Source organism: Chenopodium quinoa, unplaced genomic scaffold, assembly GCF_001683475.1.
Source record: "Chenopodium quinoa cultivar QQ74 unplaced genomic scaffold, ASM168347v1, whole genome shotgun sequence".
NCBI lineage: Eukaryota > Viridiplantae > Streptophyta > Magnoliopsida > Caryophyllales > Amaranthaceae > Chenopodium > Chenopodium quinoa.
Window position 1 is genome coordinate 1,537,822 of NW_018745523.1, and position 10,394 is coordinate 1,548,215.

A 10,394-nucleotide genomic window follows, 5' to 3' on the forward strand; every position below is an offset into this window, starting at 1 on the left:
TACGATTAGGTGGGTAGGGGTTCTGGTGGTTGTGGGTGTGGGTGGTGAATCGGGTTAGGGGGCTGGTGATACGATTTAGGGGGGCTGGTGATACGGGCTGGTAGCTGGTGGTGTGAGCTGGTGATACGGGTTAGGGGGGCTGGTGGTGAGGGGTGGTAGCTGGTGGTCCGGGCTGGTGGTAGGGGTGGTGGGATGCTTTTTTTTTTTTTTTAATAATTTTACGACGGAATTTCCCTCGCAATTTTCCGAGGTCCGTTGGAGATTTCCGACAGATTTTTTCGGTGCCGGAAAATCTCTTTTTAGGAATGAATTCCGTCGGAACAGTGTTTCCGACGAAATTTTCCGTTGGGAGGGTCCTTTTTCCTACCAACCCGTTCCGATGGAAATTCCGTCAAAAACGAGTTTTTCGATAGATTTTAGGGTGTTTCCGACGGAATTTTTCGGTAAAAAATGGGCTGTCTTTTAGCAGTGAATCTTGATTTGTTTGTAAAGCCTTTAAATAGGACTAAGCTTGCTTTTGGGAACAACTTTTGCTTATTTTTAAACCTTTATGAGTGTTTTTCTCTCCATCCATAATCTTGGTGATTATTGTAAATGTATGTGATTCCTCCCCTAATCTTTGGTCTACTTTATTTTAGACTTAGATTAAAATCTTACTGCATTAAACATGGTGACTGATGTGATAAGAATTTATCTTTATTATTTGTTCTCTCTCAAATTTCATCTTAAACATTGAAGTTTGGATTGAAATTGGTTTTTCTTGGTTATTTCTTATCATCAATAATTGGGGTTTAACTTTATCATCTGCTTATTATGCACAAGTATGAACACTATAAATGTTTTCATACCCTTTTTATGCTCTCTATTAGATTGCCAAAACTTTGAATCAGCATATATATTTGCTTTTTTATTAAAAAAAATATCATAACCTTCAAAGGCCATCGGCGAACCTGCCACTACCAGGAGCTTAGACAAATTTTGGTTACTTAGGTCCTGTTTTTTTTTTCATCTTATTTAAATAATATTTAATATAAACAATTTATATATGTTCAATAAAAAAATCAGCAAAAATAATTTTAATTTAGTAAAAAAGAACATATTTAGTAGAGAATTAGTAAAATTAGACCATGTTTTCATTTATTACCTTATTCAAATTAAATAAAAGTCGTAAAAATAAATTATGGTCATAAAAAATTAGTAAAAGTATGTTTAACTCGTTAGCTTTAAAGAACATATATTAATTAAGATTACAATCAGTAAAATAAGTTTCATTAATAAAAATAATTTAAGCTCAGTAAAAAATAATTCAAGTTCAATGAAAAATAATTTGAGTGCACCAAAAGTAAGGTAAAGTGATAAGACTAACTTTTGCAATCACTAAAAAAGCTGTAATAATATTGAAGTTTAGTGAAAAAAATGTAATACATTAATAATTTTAGCATAAATAAGGCAAAGAAACGTGCCTTTTTTTTATGACAAGGAAGAGAACTTGTCTTTAGGTCTTACTTTGGTCCACTTATTTTTCACTCATTTTAGGAATTATGTGTTTAGATTAGTTGTACTGTTATAACATTTGAAATATAACTTTTTTTTTTGTTTGACGAGCAAGCAAGCATATATATAGCATATTTTTAATCACCCAAAGGGCTTAAATAAACCATTACAAAGTTTGAAATACCAAAAGGTACCTCTTCCATCCAAACTTTAAGACCATCAAAAGAGGAACAAAGTTTAGCGAGTTCATGCACAATCTGATTAAAACTCATTTTAACAAAGGAGAAAGAAAACTCTAGCAACCCTTAGCAAGCCAAATAATATCATAAATAATCGACCCGAACTCGCTGCAAGGATCGTTCCCTTTTAAACATGGCCGTGTAATTTGAGGCACTCTGTTTCCACACTAACTCTCCTGAATCTCGACTATTAACGGACCAACTGTTAAACTCAAGAAAATTTGGAGAAAACGGCTTGACCTTTGCATTGATAATAATCACATATATATGCACCATACATGAAATGCCTAAAACTCCTAAAAGATAAACTTAACATAAATACAATATTAACATAAATAAACCAAACCGACTCCAATACTCCCCCTCAAGTTGGAGCATGCAAATCGCGAATGCCCAACTTGCGTAAAAGAAAACCAAATTGATGTCGTCCAAGAGCCTTGGTTAAAATATCTGCCAACTGATGACCTGTCGGAACATAGGAGGTAGAAATATCACCGTTTATCAATTCATCACGAACAAAATGACAGTCTACCTCAATATGTTTCGTACGTTCATGAAATACCGGATTCTTGGCTATGTGCAAAGCCGACTGATTATCACAAAACAACTGCATAGGCTTAGAATGCTTAACACCAAGAACAAACAACAACATTTTTAACCATTTCAACTCACGAGAAGTAAGGGCCATAGACCTGTATTCAGCTTCAAACGAGGATGTGGCTATAGTAGGCTGTTTCTTAGTCTTCCAAGAGACAGGTGAACGACCTAAGAAAACAAAATAACCTGACAATGAACGTCGACTTAACGGGCACGCCGCCCAATCACTATCACAAAACGCCGTCAAGCGTAAACCCGTCGTAGGTCGCAACAAAATACCTTGTCCCGGACTACCCTTAAGGTAGCGCAAGACACGAATGGCCGCATCCCAATGAGAAACCTGCGGAACACTAAAAAATTGTGCCAAAAAATGCACAGAATAACTCAGCTCCGGTCGAGTGACCGACAAATAAACCAAACGGCCAACCAAACGATGATACTGTTCCATCGGAGTGTCGATGGGTTTACAACCCAACATTCCTGCCTCATTCAAAATATCAAGGGCATACTTTCGCTGAGAAAGAAAGATGCCCTCCGGACTCCGAGCGACCTCAATGCCTAAGAAATACTTAAGCAAACCCAAATCCTTCATATAGAAGCATTTGCTCAGATAAGCTTTAAACCGAACAATCGCATCATGAGAGGAGCCTGCAATAATCAAATCATCGACATAAACCAGGACATGTAAAGAAACACTGCCTTGTACATAGCTAAACAGAGAGTAATCAGCATATGAATTTTTTAAACCAAAACCTCGCAGAGCACTAGACAACTTCGAAAACCACTGTCTCGGGGCCTGTTTCAAGCCATATAAAGACTTCCGTAACCGGCGAACTTTGCCCGGTATCGGAGTACCGTACACTGGAGGAAACTGCATATACACTTCTTCATCCAAATCACCATGAAGAAAAGCATTATGAACATCCATCTGATGTAACTCCCAATTCAAAGATACAACAACAGCTAACAAAATACGTACCGCACCCATCTTTGCAACAGGAGCAAACGTCTCATTATAATCAACACCTTCAACCTGTCGATTCCAATGAACAACCACCCGAGCCTTGAGACGTTCCACCTTCGATTTGTCGGTGTACTTGATTTTATACACCCAACCACTACTAATAACCTTCTTACCGGGAGGAAGATCCTCAACGGTCCATGTGCCATTACGCTCTAAAGCGTCAATCTCATCTTGCATTGCCTTACGCCAACCGATGTCTTTAACCGCCTCTTTAAACAAAGACGGTTCCTTTCCCTTAGCGATCGTCGCCAGAAAACACCTGTGTCTTATAGAAAAAACGATTATATTCAACATGACAAGCTATAAGGAAAGGTTTACCTGAGGAATGTGATTGAGGAGGGACGACAGTTGATGTAGATGGGTCTATATTTCCAGTAATGATAGTATGAGTGACATAATTACGATGCCACGAAGGAGCACGTTTTTCACGATGACCACGACCCAAATTATCCGACAAACTCCCCCTCAAGTATTCTGAATTAATAAAAATATTAGCACCACCATCTAATTCACGCTCAACAACACTCGTAGACCGCGCATTACCATCACTGGAACTTTAAAAATCACCAAATTCACCACCGATCTGGGAAGAGCTGATCTGCTGCTCGCAGCTGCTGCTGGACGAGCCAGCACGCTGCTGGGCAGTTGAGTCCGCAGCTGGGCTGCGATTTGAGGCAGTCTGCCGCGGCCTGGCTGCGGTACTCTCTGCCTGAGGCTGCTGCTTGTCTCATGGGACAGAGCAGTCCGCAGCTGGGCTGCGGTGGGGAGCATTCTCCTGCGGCCTAGCTGCAGTGCTCGTAGTGTCAAGGGTGTCACCCCCCATTGGCGCACCATTGACCAAAAATTCTTCGTCGTTGTAATCCCACATGGGTGGATTCGCAAAATACTTTTCCCACAATAAACGTCGTTCATCCGGAAGAGACTCTAAATACGGGAATTTATCTTCGAAAAATTGCACATCCCGACTCACAAAAAATTCATTCGTCTCTAAATCATAAAGACGCCAACCCTTTTTTCCATGAGGATAACCAACAAAGATACACTTACGACTACGAGAATCAAATTTGTCCTTAACCCAAGGACGATTCGCAGTATAAGCAAGACAACCAAAAACTCGCAAACTATCATAAAAAGGTGACTGACCAAATAAAAGCTCATGAGGGGTTTTACCTTTCAAAATCGAAGTCGGAGTCCTGTTAATAAGATGAACAGCCGTCATAACACACTCACCCCAAAAATACTTAGGCAACTTTGCCTGAAACCGAAGAGCACGAGCCACATTTAAAATGTGACGATGTTTGCGTTCAACTCGACCATTCTGCTGAGCTGTGTCAACACACGACGTTTGATGCAAGATGCCTTTCTTAGCAAAGAAAGAACCCAAACTAAGAAACTCCTGACCATTATCACTACGAACCACCTTGACCTTGCGGCCAAATTGAGTCTAAGCCATAGCACAAAACTCACGAACTAATGAAGCAACTTCATATTTACCAACCATTAAGAACACCCAAGTAGAACGCGAAAAATCATCAACAATGGTAAGAAAATACTGAGCATCACAACTAGAAAAAATCTTATTCGGACCCTAAATATCACAATGAATCAAATCAAATATACCAGATGCTCTATTTGTACTCAATGGAAAAGAGTTGCGGGGTTGCTTCCCCATAAAACAAATATCACAATTAAACGAACAATCAGAAGAACTACTATGATCATGATTAGTACGAGAAACTCCTGGAAGAGAACTAACCACTTGCATCGATGGATGACCAAGACGTTTGTGCCATAACAAACTTGCATCCTAAATTACCACTTTGTTAGCCTGAGGATTCCGAGCACGAACCGGACGGAAAATATAGACCCCATCACACTGCTCCCCCGCTCCAATCAGGTTCCTCAAACTGCGGTCCTGAATAATGCATAACTTGTCAGTGAACATAACAGAATAAGATTGTTGTTCTAACAATTGAGACCCAGACAACAAGTTGCATTTAAGAGCAGGATTATAAAGAACATTATGAAGAGTTAAATTATAAGACATAATAACTCTCCCTTCTTTTGTAGCAGTAATGCTCTTCCCATTAGGCAAACAAACAGGAGACGAAATATCAGATAAATTTGTAAATAAATCAATATTACCAGACATATGATTTGAAGCTCCAGTATTAATGAGCCAATCCACAGAATTATAGGTGCGAATTGACGAAGAACTCGAGCACTGAACGACAGATAGAAGTTCTTTCCATTGCTCATTGGTGATAGTAGGAACACTCCTACGATCTGCGTCAGTTAGACGCTCAAATGTACGGTTAGATTGAGCCCCCTTTGAAAGAGAACACCAAGCAGCTTAACAACACACCAACCGAACGATAGCAATAAAGACGAAGAACCACTATAGAGAACCAACCCCACGCACCAAAATCAAATAAATCACCAAACTTCACCCAATATAACCAAATTACTCTAAATACTGCGTGCAACACAAAGACCACCAAAGTGCAGAGATACCACCACAATTGCACAAACCAAGAAAGGAAAAAAAAATAATGGCAAAACATGGTAAAATATAAAAGCACAAATGCCAAACTTATTGCTCCAACACACTGCCTAAATCCACTTTAATATGAAAAGTGAATAAGTATCCAACCTTAAACAAACAAAAATGAGTGAAAACAGAAGTAGAGACAAGACCACTAACTGTTGCTGCCTTTTGAGAAATCAAATACCGTAGTACACGCAAGTGTGACACCTCACAACGAAGACCACACCCACAAGCAAATAGCAGCACCCTTGCACACAGAGCACCGTAACACGTATGACCAAACCAACCACGCTGCACACTAGCACACTCACGCTGCCAGCACACAATACACACAAAACTCAGCAACACGCACCACACAAACCACACAGCAGCGCACCACTAGAAGCAGCACACCACGTACCAAAACAAACACCTCGCAGCACTGCCTACACACAGCACCACACCAAACTGAGCACTACACACGCAGCACCCACAACTCGAGCAACGCAGCACGCACAAGAGATGCGCACCAACCAGAAAACAATTCGTATCGAACATAAAAAAAATAAATTAGGGTTTGTGAGCCCGAATTTTGATGAAACAAAATTTGTGGAAATTAAAAAAAAATTGAAGCCTAAATCTCACAAACAAACGAATTAATTGCGGAATCAAATCAAGAACAAACCAAGTTCGAAAAAAAATTCTCTAGAAATTAGAGAGGCATGATACCATGTTAAACTCAAGGAAATCTGGAGAAAACGGCTTGACCTTTGTATTGATAATAATCACATATATATACACCATACATGACATGCCTAAAACTCCTAAAAGATAAACTTAACATAAATACAATATTAACATAAATAAACCAAACCAACTCTAATACCAACTCAACAAAAAGCTTAAACTGATGCTTGAGACCCAGGAATATGTTTTTATACTCTATCACTCCCCCTCACATGAAAGGCTCTTTGGGTTTGAAATGTGGATGAAACATAGGTCCACCTATACCTTGTGCGAATTAATTCCACTTTAAAGGAGGGGCAGATGAGTTTCAAACCCGTGACCTTTGTGTTACCTGGCTCTGATACCATGTTAATTTTCGAGATAATATGAAATGAGTTTGGGCAACCCGCACAAGGAGGAGGAGAGTTTAGTCCACAAACTAGGTTTTGGAGCTTCTATACAAAACCCAATTGGCAATAGTAAGAGTAACTCATCTACCTTATAAAGTGGAACTACAGTCCACTTGTGAGTGTCCTTAGAACTTTGAGTACACCAAAAAGTACAATATAATCATCATTGAGAATGAACGTCTAATAGATGCCCCTTAACTAGTTGGCTTGACAAATGCCTAATTATTAACGACCCAACAAACCTGGGATTTGATATCATGTTAAAAGTCCAACTCAACCACCAGCTTAAACTTTTGGTTGAAGTCTAGGAATATGTTTTTATACTCTATCATCGACTCCACAACATTAAGCAATTATACTCTCCATCTATAATTTTAGATTTCCTAGAAATTGTTTGTAAGTGTCGTTTGGTTACCTTTCATTAATGAAATCCTTTTTCTTCTCGTAAAAAAAAATAATAATGAAATAAAACAATATGCAAAGCGTGCCTCGTGGCAAGAGCTTCAGCAATGTCGGCCTCGAACTTATCCCAAATGCAAAGTCAAGTTGAGGCAACAAAAACGCATTACACCCCCAGCCCTACGCCATCAAGCCTGAAAATGGCATCGCCATAATTGATAATTATCACACCTTGCGGGAAAAAATAAAACACATTTGAAAAGACATGGCCCTAAAAAGAGAAAGGAAAAGGTGTTGGTAGGTGGGTGTTATATATATATAATAATCGCGACTTCAATTAGACAATAGACTTGAATGAAGATGAAATGATATGATTTTGACGTGTCATTCATTTTGTGAGGCCTACAGCATTAAGTTCTACACAAATTAAAAAAAAAAATGTTCATAATAAAACTATAAAAAACACGTACATTTTCACATAATCATCAACCAGACACCCAAACAAGCAAAACCTGGCCTAAACACATACTATACTTCCTAATAATGGGGTATTACATGTTGATCAATACACTAATCCTCCTTTTGTTTGCTTTATTTTGCTGCTTCTTTCGCAATAAAAATGGGCTCCCAACTAAATGGCCTCTTGTTGGGATGCTTCCTGCACTCCTCAAAAACGTCCATAATATTAATGACTTTATTTTTCATCTTATGGAAAATTCTAACATGAATTTCGATCTCATGGGCCCTTGGTTTGCCAACATGCACATCCTAGTAACCGTTGATCCTGCTAACCTTAACCATATATATTGCAAAAAATCTGAAACTTATATAAAAGGTTCCAAATTTAATGAAATCTTTGACGTCCTTGGTGATGGGATCCTTAACTCCGATTCAGATGTATGGAGTTACCATCGAAATGTGGCTCATCTTTTTTTCCATCATCCTCAATTCCACCACTCTTTGATCTATATAGCACGGAATAAAGTCAAGAATGGACTCATCCCATTTCTTGATCATGTTGCTAAGCACTCGATTGAGATTGACCTACAAAATATAATCTTAAGGTTCATGTATGATACAATGAGTAGGATCATGATGGACCATGATCCGGAATCACTTTCAATCGATTTGCCTGATTTTCCACTCTTAAAGGCTGTGGCTGATCTCGAACACACTGTTTTCATTCGTCATGTATTGCCAACATGCATATGGAAAATCCAAAGGTGGTTGAATATAGGGGGAGAGAATAAGTACAAGCAAGGGTGGAAAATCCTTGATGACTTTATTTACAAGTGCATAAATAAGAAGAGAGAATAAATGAGGAAAGCAACTTCTAAGCCAAAGGATAATGAAATAGAGGTAAGTAGAATAGATCTATTGACCTTTTTTATAGATACTGATGAAAATACTATTAAGTCAAAGAGTCGCAATGATAATAATAAATTTTTAAGGGACACAATTTCAAATTTTTTCATAGCTGGTGGAGAAACAAGTAGTATTGCATTGACTTGGTTTTTTTTCCTTCTCTCGAAAAACCCACAAATTGCTCACAAGATTAAAATGGAACTAGATGGTATAATGAAACAAGTGAACAATAACTATGATAGGTTTCTAAGCAATTTTATAGAGCTTAGTGACCAGCTAATATATCTTCATGCTACATTATGTGAGTCTTTAAGACTCTACCCAGCATTAGCCTACAATCACAAGTCACCAATTAAGCCAGACATCCTTCCTAGTGGTCATCGAGTGAATCCAAACACGGAAATTATCATAAACACGTACGTGATGGGAAGGATGAAATCGATATGGGGAGAAGATTGCAACGAGTTCAAGCCCGAAAGGTGGATAACTGAAGGTGGAGCGATTAAGCATGAACCATCATACAAGTTTTCAGTGTTTGGCTCAGGGCCAAGGTATTGCTTGGGAAGGCAAATGGCCTTCACCCAGATGAAGATTATAGCTGCTGCCATCATCCATCACTACAATATAGAGACTGTACAAGAAAATCATCCTGTCTTCGATCTCTCTGTACTTCTTCGTATGAAAAATGGTTTTAAGGTTAAGATCAGTCGATCTCAAAATTGATAAGCAAAATGTACGTAGGTTCAAAATAATATAATAATGGACTTTATTGTCCCTTCATTGTTAAATTTGTTATATCATCACATGTGATATAAGTAGAATATTTCAAGATTTTCTAAGAGGTACAATCATACGTGCAAGTAATGTACGTAGAGTTTGTCAAAAAAGAAAAAAAAAAAAAAAGTAATGTACGTAGAGCTATGTATGTAAAATTATTTTTCCAAACATGCATGTTGAATTTTGTATGACATAAAATCATACTCCCTCCTTCCTCAAATGTTTTTCCCATATCTAATATTTAGGTCAAACAATAAAAATTTTTACTATAAATTCCCGTGAATCTATAAGAGATTACATATTCATGCAATGTGGGATTTTATTGTTGGTAAAATAGAGGGAATTAAAACAGAGTAAATTAAATTAAGAAAGCAAAAGGAAAATCTGATAATATGCTCTTAATATTGCTACCTCAATTGATCAATATTTGTGCCTTTATATAGGCTTACATGAAAACAACTTAAGCTAGAAAAGTGGAAGAAATAACAACTTGCTACTGATTTATTCAAAACACTACCTAACCCTTAAGACTCGGACAAAGTAAAACAGAAAAGTTGAAGCATTCTTCATTCAATACACCCCCTTGCTTCAAAGCTACACACACCCATCTTCTGCCTAAAGTAAGTGTGCTTATCAAAAGAAAGAGCCTTCGTGAGTATGTCTGCAGTCTGATTGTTTGTTGCACAAAATTTCAGCTCGACTTCCTTCTTTGCAGCTAAACTTCTGATGTAGTGAAAGCGTATGTCTATGTGCTTGGTTCGACTATGATACGCTGGGTTCTTAGTCATGGCAATTGTTGCCTTGTTATCACAGAAAATCTCAGTAGCTTGTTTTTG

At 38.0% G+C, this 10,394-nt stretch overlaps 1 protein-coding gene and 1 pseudogene across 1 annotated transcript; one reads left to right on the forward strand and one right to left on the reverse strand.

Moving 5' to 3' along the window:
• Positions 1-4,081: 4,081 nt before the first annotated feature.
• Positions 4,082-6,975, reverse strand: LOC110715444. Its single transcript, XM_021894025.1, has 6 exons — positions 6,893-6,975; positions 6,303-6,327; positions 6,008-6,214; positions 5,171-5,683; positions 4,853-4,942; positions 4,082-4,798 (listed from the first exon to the last, which is right to left on the reverse strand). Exons 1-6 carry the CDS (start codon positions 6,973-6,975, stop codon positions 4,082-4,084), a joined length of 1,635 nt encoding a protein of 544 aa, XP_021749717.1.
• An 896-nt stretch (positions 6,976-7,871) lies between these two features.
• On the forward strand, positions 7,872-9,830 carry LOC110715535 (annotated as a pseudogene).
• The last annotated feature ends 564 nt before the right edge of the window (positions 9,831-10,394 follow it).